Source organism: Denticeps clupeoides, chromosome 9 (genome assembly GCF_900700375.1).
Source record: "Denticeps clupeoides chromosome 9, fDenClu1.1, whole genome shotgun sequence".
Lineage (NCBI taxonomy): Eukaryota > Metazoa > Chordata > Actinopteri > Clupeiformes > Denticipitidae > Denticeps > Denticeps clupeoides.
In genome coordinates, this window is record NC_041715.1 from 11904493 (window position 1) to 11923870 (window position 19378).

The window sequence follows — 19378 nt, forward strand, 5'->3', positions numbered from 1 at the left end:
TAGCCCCTCATTGCCCTCCTTTGCCACCTGTCCTGTGTGTTTCAGTTTCCCTGACACCGCTTGTCCTGTGTGTTTATCAACCTGCCGGTTGATATACGCCACCACGGTTGTATTGTCTGTCCTGATAAGAACATCACAGCCCCACAGGTGGGGGAGAAAATGCACCAAAGCATGAAAAACTGCCAAGAGCTCCAGTTAGTTTATATGGGCAGTTCGGCTTGGTACGCCGTCAGAAGCGAGGTCACGTTAAGCGCCCTGGCGAAAAGCACAGAAGATCTAAAAATCTTCTGATGAATGGACGCGGTGAAGCAATCCATTTTACCTGGGAGTGACAGTCCGGTTGACGAAAAAGAATCCCTCCTGGTCTGGTGGAGGTGATGAGCCAGCGAAACCTCGACTGTGGGGGGGCTGGAGAGCCCCAGCTCCTCCATGTCGCCAATATTCAAAACAGAGTAGCCCTTGACAGGAACGCGGTTAGAAAAGGGTTTATCTCAGGACCGTCTGACCTCGGTCACACACGCAGGCACTGCGGGAAGCGATTGGCTGCATGCGGGTGGACGAGAAGAGAGTCTTTTCCTGGATACATAACTTTTCACAATAACCATAAATTGAACAAATACAAAATACACAAACATATTTGTTATAACTAGAAACACTAACACACTAAGATATCACACAATTAATGAAACACCCAGATTGCCAATATAATTCCCTTACCCACACCAGAATACAGGTAGCCAAAATATGTCTTTAGAAAATAAGAAAATAAAAGACACAAAGCACACATTTATAGAAATATACTTATAAATCTAGTGTAACCACATCACTCCGGCACACTTCCTAAGTGGACAGATTGATTTCACAGAAGTCTGACTGACTTGGAATTACATTGTGTTGTTCAAGTGTTGTTTTTTTGAGCAGTGTATTTACACACACACATGCACGCACACGCACACACACACACACGTCCCAGTGGTGCCAAATGCACATTTACTCTTCATTTGAGTAGGAGTTAACATGTTGTATATTAAAAGAATGCTTATTCAAATAAGTACAGAAAATATTCAGTGTGCACAAACATTATGTTGAGCACAAGCAGCAAATAGTGAAGAAGAGATTACTGAAAGAAACTCTATTTGGTACTACATCCATAATGAAAGCAGTTGTCTTTTCTTGTTTAACGTGATTCTCTTGAACTATTTGGTTTTCTGTGTGTTGCTAAGTCTCAGGCAATTAGTTAAAAATCGACTTGTCATCTGGATGCCATGTGTCATGATTGGGTTTACTAGGCTTTCGTAGCCACATGTTAAGTTGTTCTAGGTACACATGCTTTGTAATAAAGACGGCTAGTACACGTTCATCCTCATGTCCGATCTGCTACTTATACCACGCATGACATGGTGTCAGAAGTGGTCGTATGCATGAAGTAAAGTGATTATGGCAAAGTTCAGACCACCCGAGCTTGATTTCACTCGTCCGACCGAGTGGCCATTGTGGCGGCGGCGTTTCGATCACTAATGTGTGGCGAAAAAGCTGGACAGGGACGGCGGTGAAGTGCAGGTTAACACAGTCCTTTACGCCATGGGGTGAGATCTACAAGTCTTTTGTGTATGAAAGAGACAACACTGGCGCGGAAGGAAGAGGACAATCAGAGTTAACACGGTGAGACTACAACACGGTGATTGCTAAATTCAGCAAATGTTTCGTGCCAAAAAGAAATGTCATAGATGACCGAGTCTGACCGTCTCATCTTCAATCAGTCAAAATACACACTTTTGTCACACTTCTTCTCACCTCTCTCACTGGCTCCCAGTAGCTGCTCGCATTGAGTTCAAATCCTACAGGGCTGTAAATGGAACTGCTACTACTAGCTAGCTACACTCCTGCATGCTCCCTCAGATCAGCAAATGAAATGATACTGAAAATCCCAACTTCACGGGGTCTCCGATTCCAATCAACTCTATTCTCCTTTGTTGTCCCTGGCTGGTTTAACAACTTGCCCTGCTCCAGTCGACTAGCCTAGACTACTACCACCTTTAAGAAGCAGTTGAATACCCACTTATTCAATAAGTATTTCAGACGAATCTAACACTTACACACACATGCACATACACTGCACAAAATAAATAATAAAAACAATTTTTTTGTCTAGCACTTAATTTCCGAGCATGTTCTTTGCTGACAAGTTAGGCCTTATCAGGCCTCTTAGTTTTTTTAAACTCAAAATCTATAGAAATCGAACAAGAATGGTGTCTTCCTTTTGTAAGTCGCTTTGGATAAAAGCGTCTGCAAAATAAAGTAAAGTAAATTACTGTGACTTCAGAGGATCTTAAGAGGAACAAATTAGAGACAGAATCATGATCGGCATTGTAAGGTTCCTGGCATGACCAGCCTACCACAGTATGGGACATCCTGCCACCTCAGAAGATCCACGAGAACTAGGAAAATCAATCTGTCCCACAGACTATTATTTCCAAATGGTCACAAGAACAAAGAACAGGTGACTGACCCCTACAAACCATTATCACCAGATGGTCACGAGAACAAGAGGATGAGATCTTTCCGACAGACTCTTCACCCTAAGAATGGTGGGAAAGCCCCCGGGGAAGGAAAGCGCAGAGACGGGACATTCTGGAAATACGGATTTATTTATAAACAATAAAGGAAAATGTCGCAATGGCCGAAAACAGTGAAACAAAGACGGGGAACAATGTAAACTAGCCCGCAGGCTTGTGTCGTTTGCCAGAAACAAAATCACACACAAGTTCATGAGAGAGTTCACCAAAAATGGCATTGCTCCAGAGGGGCGGAGTTACAGGCTTTTAACAGCTGTCCAGTTTTGGTTACAGCTGAAAACAGCCCTATGGCCAATCCTGACAGAGCCAAGGGCTACATCCTCAGAGCCCAAGCAGTACCATCAATGGAGGCGGCGGGGCGGACTGCGGCAACCACAGGGCTCCTGCCCTGCTGTGTCCTCCCACTGGGCGGCCCCGGACCCTCCAACCTACACACATAAATCAGGGTCGACCCTTTTGGGGACGAGCGGGCCCTGTCTCTGCATGTCCCCTTTGACGCCTCTTCCGTCGTTCCCTGAGCTGTGCAGGGAAGTGGTCCAGGAACCTCCAGCAACCACATACGACACTCCTGTCTGGTGTTTTCTCGGCTCATGCAGCCCCTCTCAGCCCCCTTGGCTAACGTCCCTGGTGCCGGTGTGGGATCTTTGCCAGACCATCCAGCTAAACCCTTCTGTGTCCGTTGGGACAAGCAGGCCCTCTTTCTGCCTGTCTCAGCTGGGTCCTCATGCCTTCCAAGGGGCTCCATGGCGCTCCACCCCTCTGGAGGCGGACGCAGGGCCATGCCTTGCCCACCCTCCATACCAGCTACCGGAGGACCAAGCTCTGTCACTTACCCACCCTCTCTCCCCTCAGGAGGAGCCCCAAACCCGAACATTCCAGCAGGCGGGCGCGCTGGTGCTGCGCTGCCATTCAGCTGGGGAACGTCTGGGCAGAGAGAAGGCGGGTTCACGACCGGAGCTGGATAGACAGATTTCCCATGAGGCAGTCCCGGCAGCACAGTTGCTAGCTGGTGACCTCACATTGCCCTGTTCCACCAGCTTACCCCAGCGTCGCCTTCTACCTCCTCGCTGCCCTCACACCTCTGAAAGTGACATGGGTCTCCACGGACCTCGTGACAAACCTGGACAGGCACGATGGGCGGAGCAGTCCTGGCACCGACCGCCCAGCTCTCATCATCGTCGGTCTTGTCGTAGTCCGTGTCTCCTTCGTACCCCCGGAAGTTATTGATATAAAAAGGTGCACTTCCATTTACGGCCCTATAGGCAAGCATCAAGGATTTAAAGCTAACGGGAGCCAGTGGAGAGAGGTGAGAAGAGGCGTGACATGGGTGTGTTTCAGCTGGTTGAAAATTATGTGGGCTGCCATATTTTGGACTATCTGGAGGGGTTTTAGGGTGACTACAGAAGCTCCAGCCAGGAGTGTGTTACAGTAGTCGAGTTTAGAGATGACAATTGCCTGGATGAGGAGCTGCATAGCCTGTTGTGAAAGAAAAAGCCTAATCTTTCGAATGTTATAGTGAGTGATCTGGAGATCGCAGCAACATGATGGTTCAGACTCAGTTTGTTGTCAATCCAAACTCCAAGGCTTTTTGCAGACGCCCTAGGAGTTAGCAGTAGTGAGCCAATTACACCCACTCACTGACCTGCTTAAGAGAGAGAGAGCGCTTGGATCTGGAGCAAGGAACAAGAAAATGCTTTTGCGAAGGTCAAGGCTTCACTTGTGTCTGCACCAGCACTAGCATACTATGAGGCCAGCAGGAAAACCATCATTAGTGTGGATGCCAGCAGCTATGGCATTGGAGCTGCTTTACTTCAAGAGCACCAAGCCTGTGGCATTCTGCTCACGCACGCTGACTGAATCTCTAACTGTACTCACAGATAGAGAAATAGTGCTTAGCATGTGTGAGGACATGTGAAAGATTTGCACGCTGTGTACAGGGTTTAGACTGTGTTCGAGTGCAGACAGACGACAAACCTTTAGTACTGCTCATAAATACATATGACCTGGACAAAGCTCCCCCAAGGTGTCAAAGGCTTCTAATGCGTCTTCTGAGATTCCATGTGGATGCAAAGCATGTCCCAGGCAAACAACTCATAGTTGCAGACACCCTCTCTCAAAAGCCCTTGAGGGGGGAGGACAACTGTATTACTCTGTTAGAGCACACCTCAGAAGCTGATGGGCTAGTATTGTTCCAGGAAAGGCTGGTCATTCCTGTCACCCTACGGTCCAAAGTGCTGACACAATTGCATGAAGGTCACCTAGGTTTGACAAGGTGCCGTGCACGAGCCAAGATGTCTGTGTGGTGGCCATGTATCAGTAAGGATATACCTCAGCTGGTGTCAACATACCAATTCTGCATTGAGAATAAGCCCACACAGCGACAAGAACCTTTAATGACCACTACGTTACCTGGAGGTCCCTGGCAACGCATCGCAGCAGACCTGTATGAACTAGCCAAACAGAATTACCTCATTGTAAGTCAATGCTCATTTATCTTCAACTGCTTGTCTTCAGTTCATATCCACAAGATGGGGAATGCCTCTGGAGCTGGTGAGTATTAATGTCACACAGTTCACATCTGCAGAATGCAGGATTTTTGTCAAAGGTTCACTCTAAAAAACGCTGGGTTGTTTTGTCAACCCAAATGCTGGGTTGAGTCTGTTGTTGGGTTGATTTAACCCAATTTAGGTTGAAAATCAGTCTTGATCTGTAACCCAGTGGTGCTGGGTTGGGAACGCGGACCTGAAAGAGAGCACGCACATCACGTCAACTACCTGGGACATCAGCGAGAGAAGCCGCCATTGTCTTTGGACCGTCTTTAGTTCCTGAGGGGCGAAAAAATACGTTTCTGAATGGCGAAAAAATAATTTTATGAGAGAAAGCCGCGGGGTTAGGAGATGGGCAGGAAAAAAATTCTGAGGCAAAAGCTGCGGGTAGAAGGACAGAGGAGAAATTTAGAAGCTTCATTGCTTAATATCTTGCTAACTAACACTTGCTATGCTAACAATGCTTAATATCTTGCGACTGCAATTTGTGTGTACTCACTCACATGGAGATCGGTAAGCTTTATTTTGCATATATGCTGTGAAAGGGGGTTTTGGGGTTTAATGTTGTATTTTAGAAGTATACCTTTCTGTCTACATTTGTCTGTTTCTCTCAAGTTTGGACTTTTTTTAAAGGAGTTTTGCTTGCTGCAACGAGAACCATTTTGTGGATGAACAAGGTGAGTTGTTTTCTCTATTCAAATTAGAAACTGCTGGAACAGTTGTAGTTTGAAACATGCATTTAATTATGAGGCCATCTTAAGGGAACAGTGAGTATTTGATACTTGCAGCAATGTGTTTTAGAGTAGCTCTCTACTTCTCTACATACAGTTGTAGAATTCAAATAATTTCAATGTAGGTTTGAAAAAAGTAAACACCCACTTTCAACATATGCCAGTTTTTTTTTTTTGCACTACTAGTTTTGTTTAAAGCCACTTTAAAATGCTTTGGAAATGCAAGTACTATCTGCGAGAAAAGCAGTTTTTTAAACATTACATTTAAACATGGAACTTATGCAAGAAGGAACTAAGCCCTTTCCTTGCTTGCATCAGGAATCACATTTGTTCTTAGACGAGAGGAGGTTGTAAAGGATGAGCCTGACATCAACCAGATGATCCAACGCTGGCCAGCGCTTTTCACTGAAAACCAGGTTTTTGAATGTGTCCTTTAATGTTTTTTTTTTTCTTATTTGTTTAACATACATCATGTTCAGAGAGGTTTATTTGTGTTATAAATAACTCTGCCTGAATATCTGCCTGAGCATATTTAATATTTTTCAGGTTTACCTGGAGTTTAACAGGCTTGTTGGTAGAAATTTTAAACAAGAGTTCTTTGGTGTTCTTGATGGGTTGCGTCCAATTTTCAAGAGGAAATTTCAAGAGGAAGACAGGTCGGATAGGAAAGCAATTAGCTGACCTGCTACAACACAACGGTGGGTTGATATTTCTGTTTTCTTCTCATAATGGTATTGATGGTTAGTTCAATACATAAACTTGTTCTCTTGTGGTATTTCTCAAATAACAAATAAACTGATATAAGATTTATTTCCTTTGTTCTACATTCAAGTGTGTTTTATACCACTTTGCAGAGCACAGAGCCAACAGCCATTAGATGCCTTGTCCTGAGAGGACTTCCAATAATTCTTGGAGATGACGCATCTATGTTCTTCAAGAGCAGTTCAGTGAGTAAACCCTTTCTCCATTTGTACCATTCAAATATCAAATTGTGTAATATACCACCTACTGTCACAACATGAAAGACGCCTATATATAAACACACAAAATAGATTGTTTACAGTGCCTAAAATAAAATCACATTGAATTACATATTAGATAACTCTATACAGTTGATTGTAGACAAATTGCTGTTAACCTGAATATTCTCTTTTTGTCTTGTTTCTTACACTATGTAGAGTCTATGGAGACTCCATGGACATCCCAGTGGGAATCCTCTATTATGAGGACAACAGTTCAGCAAGCCCAGCATTGCCATAACTCAACCCCTCAAGACTGGGCATCATCCGAGAGGGCAACCTGGCAAGCAATGTGCCTCTTGTTTGGCTTAACCTATGCACTTCACCTGCAGCACCCAAAGTGCTTGAAAACACTTTTACCTTCATTCAGCAGGCAAAGTCAAATTAAGGAAGAAGTGAGCTACCTCCAAAGGTTCAGAAGCTGACGAATGAGCTAGCAGGGTAAGACACAATTATACTTCATGCCTGATTGTTGCACAATTACTTTGCAGTGATTAGAGCAAATAGGCTTGCAGTTGTTCATTTTGTATCTGATTCTTCTTGTGCTAGATGTGTCTAGTATTGTATTATTTTTTTTTTTTACGGAGGGCACATTTTAGGAAAGTTGCAAGTTTATTTTGACCAAATCTGATCCTTACTGTATAGATGTTCTTAGGTCTGATGTTCTTAATGCCTGCTTTGTTTTGTGTTTCTTACAGATGACTCTTATATCTTAGTTTGCGCATGATGAGAAAACTTTTTTCATTACATTTACATGTCAAATTGTGTTTTTCTAAAGTTAATATGTCTTTTTCTAAAGTTAATTTGACTTCAGTCTGATTAATTGTTACTGACTTTATTCCAGAAACACTGTGACTACAGTTTGATACATTTTCATAAAAACTGTCTTATTGCTGAAGTGAAGATGGAAAAAAAATCTTAAATTCATATGGACACATTTTTTTTCAAATGTTTTGTCATGAATAAAATTCCATTATTGAAGTATGTATTGCTGTAGAATTGTTTTTATTTTAGTCATTTTAATCACAAGTTTCTAGATAAAATTTCTGACCCATATTGGGTTCCATTTAACCAAGCAGCGTAGTAATTTTTAACTAATAGTTGGGTTAAAAATCACAACCCAGCATGCTGGGTTAAACGTGTAACCCAACTTGTTGGGTCAAAATAACCCAGCGTTGGGTTGGTCCCTTTATGACCCAGCGCTGGGTTACCAAAATAACCCAAATTGGGTTGTTTTTAACCCAGCAGTTTTTAGAGTGTATGGATTTATTCACATTACTAGCAGTCCACATTTTCCCCAAGCGAATGGTGCAGCTGAGTGTGCAGTACAGACTGCTAAACACATATTGCGGCAGCCAGACCCGCATGTTGCTCTGATGTGCTACAGAGCGACCCTAGTTCCACGACGGGAGTGAGTCCAGCTTTTGTGATGACTGGGAGACACATCAGATCTACACTCCCCATGCGGGAAAATAATCTACCAGCTACTCCTGTCAGTCAAAGTCAGATTCTGGAGAAGGATGTCCGGACAAAGTCTTCATACCGTTTCTTCTTTAAATCGACAACATTCAGCTGAACAGCTTCCCACACTACACTCAGGACAACCTGTTAGGCTTAAGATGGATGGAGAGAAAGGATATAAAACCCCTGGAACAATTATAGGCAAATGCACAGAACCATGGTCCTACTTAGTGGAGACGGAAGGAGGCGCAGTGCTGCGGCAAAATAGGTGACTTCTTCAAGCTGTCCGAACCACCACAGGTGAAATTTGAAGATCATCTAACAAACTTTTTTTTGCAGTTCTTCTCAAATGGCTTCTCCAGCAGCAGGCTCTTCTGCCAAAGACATGCCACAGGATCAGAGACAGCCAGTTCAACCAAATGAAAACACCATCTAGGGTTGTGCAGGTGACATCAAGAGGTAGAGAGGTCCGACTTCCTCTCAGATATAGAGACATTTAAGCTATGCTGATTTCCACATGTGTTCAGAGAGTGTTGGACCACTTTTGGACTGAACCACGGTGCTTCTCCGCTGTCAGAATTGGCTTCAGCTGTAGACAGCACCTTGAGCCAATCCTGAGTTCGGACCAGAGTTTCATTTTCATCCTGTGTAATGTTCCCTGATTGTTATCACCTGTGTATCATTGTATAAAACTGTCCTGTTCGTGTCTGTTCATCATCAGGTCATTGTTTAGTGATGTTCCCTTGTCATGTGTATCATGTATTAAACCCCTGTCCTGTGACGTTGTGCATAGGTGTCCTCCTTCCTCGCCATGTCCAGCCAATGTGACAAGACCATTTAAACAGGGATTACTTAAGTTTGAGCTCTGCTTCTGGTTTCTTGCTTGAATGGTCATCAGATTGGGTGTTTCCTCCATCTCCATCATTCTTTTCTTTCCAGTTAGAAGCAGAGTCGACTTTCCCATCATCTTTGTTGCTGTTGACCTCGGTATTTTGGGTCTTATCTTCACCTGGGCGTCTGCTATTACACTCTTCAGCCTCCATTGTGGCTCTCCCTAGATTGGCTATAACTTCGTTCAGTTGCTGAAGGTGAGACAACACTGTTGCCTCTGACATTTCACCCTGCAAATGAGATCAGAAAATGAAAAAGAAGATGATGATTTGAAGATGATTTGTTGGAAGCACAAAATATTTGAGAGACTTTGACAAGGACCAATGGTAATGTTATAGCATCTCCAAAACTGTGGCATGTTGTATGTTCTGAGTTTCTTCAGGATCTACTAAAAGAGGTGCAAGGAAGAAAAAATGTCAACTGACTATGGATTCAGGAGTGATCGAAGCTCACAAAAGCAAATATAAAAACATCTAAAAAAGAAGACTGGTACAAGAAGCACTACTGTAGTTCATATTGCTGAAAAATCGCTGTCTCCAACAGAGTGGTAATATTGAGTAGCCCAGCAAAATAGTCCAGAGCAAAGCATATCTGGCACCAAGACATCAGCATGCCTCCAACTTTTCTGGTACTTCCCACAGAGGCTCAGTTTGATCTAAACTCATTATGTCCCTCACATTGTTTATTCATGTTGATGACTTGGTCTCTCAGTTTAACTCAACTACCATGTCTATCCTAGACACTATTTCACCCTTTTGTGTAAAAATTTAATTTAAAAATTTAAGCAACGGTTTAATTACAACATCAGGGCTCTAAAACAAGGGTGTAGGAAATCTGAGAGGAAATGGAAAAAGGACAAACTTCAGATCTCTCATGATCTGATGAAACACTATCATGCTCATGTTGTCTGATTTTAATTGTTTATTACAAACAAGGACATTGAAACAACAAAACACACACAAAACAGGTCTGGGCAGTCTAAGTTAGTCTTGTCTTCTGGTCACAATCCTTTACTTCATAGCACTTCCCTCACACCAACACTCATTTCACTTCACCAACAACACCCTCTCCTCACACCATATCTTCTTCTTGTCCAAAGCAGCCGCCATTTTGAGTCCTCTTCCCTATTACAGCCCACCAATCATGGCAAGAAGTGGGAGGAGTCCAATCATGGGCTGATGAGGAGCCACCCTGCAACATTACAGAGAGAGAGAGAGAGAGAGACACACACAAACAGAACACATCCATACTGTGCCACGGGACGTCTCGCACAAGATTAACAAACCTTTTTTTCCTCTGGCACTCTAAAAGATGAGTTTTATTTATACTGTATGTCTTCAGGCACTGTGCACTTTATCCAGTAGTTCCTATATTTTTATAAGAATGTTGACTGTATATGAAGGTGAGCAAGCAAAGTAAGAATTTCATTTTACGTTTCTAACAAATATATACGATTTTACTGTGTATTTTTTGTGACAATAAGCTTATATTGACAAGTGAAGTGAAAGTGGAAAGATTGTCATTGTGAAACACTGCAGCAAAGCACACAGTGACACAACAAAATGTGTCCTCTGCTTTTAACATCACCCTTGGTGAGCAGTGGGCAGCCATGACAGGCACCTGGGCAGCAGTGTGTGGGGACGGTGCTTTGCTCAGTGGCACCTTGGCAGGAGTTGATCATTCATATTACGAGTCTGTTTCCTTAGCCACTAGGCCGACCACTGCCCCCACAATATGACAATAAACAGGCCTATGTAGTATGACAAAGTATGAACATACTTTATTTATTTATTTATTTGTGATTTAGTAAGTTCTGCACTGATTGCACACATTTAGTTGCCAAAATACCACATTATTTAACATAAAAGAATGACTGAGTTACTGCGTGATCCTTGTCATGCATGTAACATTTCTGGGACAGTTTGATAGTTTAGACTGTAGTTTTTATCAAGAATTACAAGAGTAGTAGAACTTGTAGAACTACAAAAAAAGTAAGAGCACTGATTAATCCACTTTGGACCATTAATCCACTCCAACAATGTTTCTATAATGAATGGGGGCCAATAATAAACTTTTTCCACACTCAGGGGAAACTTATCAACGTATTTCATCATGACCACCAGTACACGCCATAAACACGTTACTGCTTTTATTTCAAATTTTTATTTTTCATTTTGTTGTCATGGAGCACAGAGGTGAGAGGGTGAGAGAATGAGAATTTAACAAGAATAATGTAAATAGCTGGTACACGTAACAGTGTCATAATAAAAAGCTAAACAATAACTTGCAGCATTAAACAACCCTTAAAAATATGAAATATTTTATAAGAGATAAATTGAATATGTTTTCTACATGACTAATCAATAAACTACAATATCTAAAAACAAACAAACAAATAAAGGTTGGTTTTTCAGACCCAGGTGTTGTTCAGAGGCCCTAGAATAGTGTATTTTATTCATCATGAGAAATTTCCTTCAGAACTTTGTCTAGAATTTCATCAATGACATTGCTGTCATAGTTGACCTGCTGAAGGTACAGAGTTGGGATGATAGAGACCAGGAGACAACCCACCCAATGATGAAGCTGATTCAGGCTGGAAAGAAGAAGACAACAGAAAAGGGTTAAAAAAAGACAAGTAACTTTTTGTGTGTTACCACTGTCTTTAACGTTGCTTATATTGTAATTCCTAAATATGAAAGTGAATGTTTCAGAGCGTGCGACAGGCCTATCTCTTATAATTGGATACTTTAGGTATTTATATATTTGATCATTAAATAGTTGCTACTTATAACTATATATGAAAGAACCTTAAACCACTCTAGCACATATTCCACACATGAAAACTCTCTCTTGCCTCTCTTGCAAACTACTTAAACCTTCAATATTCCGAACCCTCCAATATTCCGAACGCTGCAGCATAGCTTGTTTTCAACCTTCACAAATTTAACCTGTTTGACAATTATTTTGAACAAACTTCATATAATGTAGTGGAGTAAAAAATAAATATAATTGGCTTTTAAATGCAGTGAAAGTGAAAGTAAAAAGTCTCCCCAAAAGTCGGTTCCACCAGTAGGTTGCACAATTTTATAGACCAGAAGGAGCAGAGCAGTACACCAGCTCACTCACTGTTCGTTTTAGCTTCTTCTGCTTTTCTTGTTGGTTGGTTGCTCATCCTCAGAATCTTCTTTCTCTTCCTCCTCCTTTTCACAGCTCCTGTGAAACAGGAAACAGGTTCTTATGATCAGATTTGTACTGAAACGTGTGTGTGTGTGTGTATGGGTGTATGTGTGTGGGTGCACCTGAAATAGGGGTCTAGGTTCATGTGGCAGAACCAATTTTCAGGAAGTTGCTTAATGTTGATGCCAACTGGAAGTTTCCGCCACTTCAGACACTCATCACACTGGATCCAGTTCTGGTCTGGTTGTTTTCTGTTGATCCACAAATGTCCACAAATGTCAAAACAACATTCCTTTTCAACTTATTGTATTTGTACATAGAAACAGTCCCAGGTATTAAACATCTAACAGGAGCATGTGACATCTCTAGTTTCATCCTTAACAAGCTGTACAAACATATTCCAGATGAATATTACAAATGTCTCTCACTCAACATCCTCCACAGGAGGGCAGTTAGGATCTTCTGTGTTTCTCTTATGCTGAATCACCTTCCAGTAGTCTTCAAGCTTTGCCCCAAGACTGGACATAGTTTTCCTACGTGAAATACCACAAATACCAAAAATACACACAAACTCATGTGTATTTTTTTTTTTAAATACACAAAAGGTACTCTGCTTCTTCTCTCTTTTTCTTACACACACACACACACACACACACACACACACACCTGTACTCGTCTGTGTCATCAAAATCCTGCATGTTGTGAGTTGGTTTAAGGAAATTGCACTCAATAACCCCGATGACTCCCACGCCTTTTGTGTTGGCCTATTAACAAAAGACAAATAACCTAAAAATTTAAATAGAATATTTAAAAAAATAAAGATAAGGAAAGGAAATCTCTTACTCTGAGTTGGCATCCAACACGCTCATAGGCTTTGATGAGCCGGTTTTTATGATACATCATGACACCGTAGTTGTCTTTACCCATGGTGCTATAGCCAAATGTTATAGAGACAGCTTGTTTCTGAAGCTCAGGTGAAGGAGCAAATGTTTGCTAGATAGCTGCTGCACGCATCACACACTGTTACTGTTTTTATCATTTGTTCTAGACCCAAGAAGTAAGTAAGAGGAAAAAATATTAGAGAACACATTGTATTTAGTCTAAAGAATGTTTGGTGTGTCTTCTGTCACTGTTCTGTTCAGTTGTCCTGCAAGGATACAAGAAAGTTGGGTTTGTATTTGTCCATTATGACGTGGGCAAGACTCTTTGATACCAGTTGTGTCTTTACTTTTTGTCCTCGGATGATGATCTGCATTCTGGGCTTTAGGTACAAAATGCTGCAATAGGCCTGGGACAGTAAAAGATTGAAAGAACAATTACATAAATTATTACACATGACCGTGGACCTTTCCTGTGAGATTATCTTTATTTTTATTATAAATATATGTAATGTTGTGCCTCGTGTCAATTCCTTGGCGTGACAACCACAACACTGTGATGGACTTCACTGAGATCCTGAGAGTGAACCATGTTTTTTAGAGATGTCAGTGAAAGTAGTGAAAGTTGTTTCTGTCATTGTGATACACACTGTAACACAGCACAGAGTGCACACAACAAAATGTATCCTCTGCATTTAAACCATCGCCCATAGTGAGCAGTGGTCAGCCATGAAAGGTCCCCCGGGGAGCTTGTGGGATGGTACTTTGCTCAACGGAACCCATGCCCATGGAAATAATTGGAACACTAAATAGTATAATAATAGTAATAGAAATAATAATAGTATAGAAATGGTGTAAAAAAAGGTCAACTGTGATATAAAATACTTCAGATCTTTATAAATGAAATTTAGGTACAAGGCACACACCTTGACTGTACCATCTTCATCCTGTTATTTGCGATCTGACCGCTGAACGTAAAATAAAACTCACCCTGAGGGAAAAGTCGGTGTCGGGTACTGTCGGTGTGTTGCGCTCTTGACGCCTAAATTTTGTTTGGGTGCCATCCGACATATCATCAGGGATTCGGATGTCATAACGTTCTGTGTCAAAATCAAACTCCAGTTTGCCTGATTCAGTCCTGTAAAGCAGTGGAATACCGTCTCAGTGAAGAAAGAAGCCACATGAATGCACTTCCTCCAGAGATGATAGAGGGACATAATTTCTCACAACGCATTCTACAGAGGCACAATTGAAGCCTGCTTTCAGGTGAGTTGCACGGGCAGACAGGAGGCGATGAAGATTGTGGGAGCAGAGATGGGGTACAGAGGATAGACGGGGTAAACAGGCTGAGGGTGTGATGGAAATATTTTCATGGACTCTTTTACCATCTGCTGTCTGGCAAAATGAACTACAGCATCCATGCAACAGATTCTACCCACATATCCCACAAAGTACTACAGTTGGTCATTGACAGACCCTGGCCTTATTCTACCTGTTATGTATGAATATATATTAGGGATAATATTTGCAATTCATTTAATAAATATTAAAAATACATTAAATTAAAATAAATGTTTGCTTTCTTTGTGGGTCTGACCTATGACATGGATGTGAAATTAATCCTAACCAGAGACAATCTACATAGGTGGAGACAGACAGTAGAGGAATTTTGGGGACCTTTCAGATGACATATCTTTTGCTGCACATTTATATTATTTTCACATTTATATTATTATGTGTTTGCTGTGTGTCCAGAATGCTCCTGCTTCTAGAAGCTTTCTTTCAGGTTTGCAGAGAGTGGAAATCTAGTACAACCAGATGAAGGCAATAAGGATGCTGAACCAGGACATGCCACCACACCTCACACCTCCAAACCCGACCATCAAAATGTCCACCGATGTCGACTTCAATCTGTAACTGTTATACTGTTCATTGCAAAATGTACTTTTGCAGAATCCACAGCCACTACCAATGATGTCTATGTCTTATGTTCTCCTTGAACATGAATATCTTTGCTTGCATTATAGCTTCTTTACTTTTTATTTAGACTTATTTTGTTCTATTTTGTTTAATTTTATAACTATTACTTTAACTATGCACAGTCATGATGCATTTTACTGTGTGTTGTACAGCAATAACTATGCATGTGACAAATAAAATCTTGACAATCTGTCTTGAAAACAACGAAACACACAGTCCCAGGTGACACAGACTTTTTAGACACATAATCTGCTTCAGCCCATTTTTCTTCCAGACCAGCTCACCTCCTGAGGTTCCAGATGATGATTCGTGTCCCTGAGGTGTTTGTAGCTGTAGTGGAATTGATGGCCTTCAGTTCTGAAAGTATCGCCTCCTCTGTCTGAAACAGGGAGTACTTCAAAATCTTCTGCATGCTGGCCATGTCCTCTGGCTTTATGCAACGTGGAGGATCAGTTGTTAAGGTTAAATGACATAAGAAATAGAAGAATGTCAGAATGTGATAGCTACGGTAGAGGAAATGCTTAATTTCCTTAAATGGCAAAAGTATTCATTTACCTGGTACTAGCTGCTTTATAATAAAATACAGTGTAATAATTATGTTCATGGTTATGTTGGTTCCTGTGTTTTATGTTATGTTATATTGAACTACAGTCTTGTTACTGTTATTTTGGTTGCATTTTCATGGTGCTATACCTGTAACTTACACATTTGTGTAGGGAGCCACTGTAGTACTAACATCTTTTACATTCATTACATCAGTGCTCGTTGAAAAAGGATATTCTGACTTCCAACGCGATTGTAGGTGACAATGGGCACAGTGATGTTAGTGGCCTTGATTTTCTTCAGGTAGGTCTGAGAGAGCATGCCCACACACATGCTGTTACGTCTTTTTGAGAACACAATGACGTCCTTCCCCAGGCGCATGGAACCTGATTTAAAGCCATTTCCATACATGCCTACTGCAGCATGGCCCTCTACAGACTGCTTGTCACTGAAGCCGAAGCTAAAATATATGGTTGCAGTAAAGAGCAGATATCAGTTTCAACGAAAATGGACAAATAAATCTGTTCTACTCACTGGATTATATTGGAATACATGTATTCAAAATGGATTCTGACCTCAGCAGTTTGTACATTGCATCATAGTCCATCCCAGCTCCATTGTCCATAAAAGTAAGACAGTCCACACCTTTAATCTGGGTTTTATCAATCCACAACTGCTTTGCACAAACATCTGGATCATACGCATTGTCTGGGAACACAGAAACAGAACAAAGGAACCAAAATGTGCAGAAATTTTTCTGTTAATTTTTATGCTCACATCTGAAGAACTAAATTAATCTCACAATATATATATATATATATATATCTTCTCCAGCCATTGTATGCTGTCACTTCTCTTGTTCTTTATTTCTTTTGTTTTGTTACTTATCTGAGTTTTGTTTGATATCTGAAAACTGCATTAGCTTATATGCTGGTGTTGATGACTGCTATGGAATTTTTTATGGTTTTATGGTTCTCGGTACAGAATAAACTGCCAGTAAGGCATGTCAACCTGTAACCATGCTCGTGTGCTGACTGTGTGAGAAGTAACTGCTTTGCTTTCTCCCTCGGGCTCCTGTCCCCACTAAGAGAAGCTGGCAGTCCCTTTTATGGCCCTCGTCCCATGTGTTAATTATACACGTGATTGTGAATCTTCACTTCGGTTTTTCGACTCCGCTCTTTCCCCACGGCATTATAGTCAGTGACTCACTTAGAAGTTTGACAAAAATACATTCCAATAGGGGATATTGCACAATAACTCACCAATTAACTGTGCAATGGCACTGAAGGGCCAGGTGTGGCTGGTAGAGTTTGAATGCAAGTCATTTGGATTAAGCTGTAAATGATAGAAAAAAAAACATTTAAATGGAATAATATATATATAATTACAAATAAAATATTCAACTGATTGGAGCTTTGACATCTTATTCATGAGGCAGCACAATACAATTCGTTTTAAAAACCCATACACACCAGCATCTTACCTGATCTGATTCCATAATTTAAGAAATCAGCATAAATAAAAAAAACGTCAAAATTACATACAATATATTAACATGAAACAAAGTGATGCAATTGAAGCCTGTTGAACTGAAATAATAATGTTGTAGATTTTCTACCATGCTATTTTACAATATCACAATCTGGCAGAATAAAAAATCAAGCTAGTAAAGCAAGTAAACAAATCTAAAAACAAATATTACCTGGGTCAAATGAAACATGAAAGTAGACCATGTAGGATTGCTGGATGTTTTACGTATAGAAATTACCTTATCTGTATTCAGTTAATGTATGAACACCCAGAAATAGGTCCAAATTGAGCCAGCAAATCCAGAGCAGGGATTCAGTAAAATGGTGGTCAGACATTACATAATCACATTCTGTGCAAAGCATGGGACACATGCTAAAAACAAAAATAATCACCAAAAATATCCAGTAAAATATACAGTCTGTACGGAAAGTATTCAGACCTCCTTAAATTTGTTATATTGCAGCCATTTGCTAAAATCACCTTTTTAATATACTCACATCACCCCATATTGACAGAAAAACACACATTTTTGCAGATTTATTAACAAAGAAAAACTGAAATGTCACATGGTCTAAAGTATTCAGACCCTTTGCTTGGTATTTAGTAGCTCCCTTTTGATCTAATACAGGGAAATAACAAGTACAATTAAATGAACAAGTAACATTAAAAACATGACCTCAAATGATTTTAGCAAATGGCTGTAATATATCAAAGAAAAAATTAAGGGGGTCTGAATACTTTCTGTGTGTCTGTGTGTGTGTGTGTGTGTATGTGTAAATGCACACACACATACACCTTCTGGGTGTCAAGAAGATTTACTGATGCACTTATTGTAAACACACACCCTGAGAAACTTGCATTGCACCATCTGTGAATGTTCTGTCTGATGGAAATTATGTGTTCTGGTGTGGCCGTGCATGTCTCTGTCTAAACATGTCATGTGTAACGTATTTTTAGCGGTTAGTCTAGACTGTAATTAATAATGAAACAAGCAAACAAAACTGAAAGTAGTCTGTGCTGCATCTGCTCTTCCACTGCACTGAACTATATTGCAAGTAAAACTCAGGATGATTTTATGCCTCCCAGAAGCTATACAATATGAAGAATCAAGCTGACATTTTATAATGTAAAAGAAAACATCTAATCTACAGTTTCACATTCTAAAAACATATACTTTTTACATTGTAAAATGAAACATCTAATTAGGATTTTAAAATGTGAATAACTCACTAATGAAAAGTGTTGCAGTGCCAAACTCGCTGCATTATGGACAGAAAGTGAATGTTTGAAACACTCACCGCGCTCAGTGGAACCCCTTCCTCTGTGAACGTCGCCATCTCTTCTGTGTCTGTATGAACACCTTGCTCTAAGGGCAGGGTAAAGGTGGGGCTCTCTGGGTTTGTCATAACATGCTCCCGTTTAAAAGCCCTAGAAATATTTACAGCATTTATCAGACTCCCTTATCCAGAGCGACTTACAATCAGCAGTTACAGGGACAGTCCCCCCCTGGAGCAACTTAGGGTTAAGTATCTTGCTCAGGGACACAATGGTAATAAGTGGGATTTGAACCTGGGTCTTCAGGTTCATTGGTGAGTGTGTTAGATTGTGTTACCCACCTCACTGTCCAGACTGAGGTGATGGGCTGTTAGACATGCAGAGATTTTGGATGCAGCATGGACAGTCCTGGGCAGTCTGTGGTGTAATGGGACACTGGTGGATGGAGCGAGACATGATGTCCCAGATGTGCTCAATTGGACTCAGGTCTGTGGAATGGGCAAGCCATCATCTTGCAGGAACTGCGGACATACTCCAGCCACATGAGGTCTAGCATTGTCTTGCATTAGAAGGAACCCAGGGTCAACCGCACCAGCATATGGTCTCACAAGGGCTCTGAGGATCTGATCTTGGTACCTAATGCAGTCAGGCTACCTCTGGCCTGTCTCCTGTTAGTGCCTCCAAACTCTGGACACTATGCTGACACCGACACCACCAGCATTCAAAAGTGACAAAAACATCAGCCAGAAAGCATATGAAATGAGAAGAGAT

At 41.1% G+C, this 19378-nt stretch overlaps 1 protein-coding gene across 2 annotated transcripts in view; it reads right to left on the minus strand.

Moving 5' to 3' along the window:
* LOC114797346 (MORC family CW-type zinc finger protein 3-like) overlaps positions 1 to 18711 on the minus strand; it is an 80978-nt gene extending 62267 nt beyond the window's left edge. For both annotated transcript variants that reach the window (XM_028992201.1, XM_028992203.1), the window contains exons 1-11: positions 18631 to 18711; positions 17065 to 17137; positions 16378 to 16510; positions 16039 to 16262; positions 15544 to 15700; positions 14270 to 14417; positions 13561 to 13689; positions 13245 to 13364; positions 13068 to 13165; positions 12830 to 12934; positions 12524 to 12652 (exon numbers count right to left, since the gene is read on the minus strand). In XM_028992201.1, the coding sequence (XP_028848034.1) occupies positions 12524 to 12652; positions 12830 to 12934; positions 13068 to 13165; positions 13245 to 13364; positions 13561 to 13689; positions 14270 to 14417; positions 15544 to 15700; positions 16039 to 16262; positions 16378 to 16510; positions 17065 to 17137; positions 18631 to 18669 (1355 nt within the window). In that variant the 5' untranslated portion in view covers positions 18670 to 18711. The remainder of the gene's footprint in view (positions 1 to 12523; positions 12653 to 12829; positions 12935 to 13067; positions 13166 to 13244; positions 13365 to 13560; positions 13690 to 14269; positions 14418 to 15543; positions 15701 to 16038; positions 16263 to 16377; positions 16511 to 17064; positions 17138 to 18630) is intronic.
* Positions 18712 to 19378: the final 667 nt, after the last annotated feature.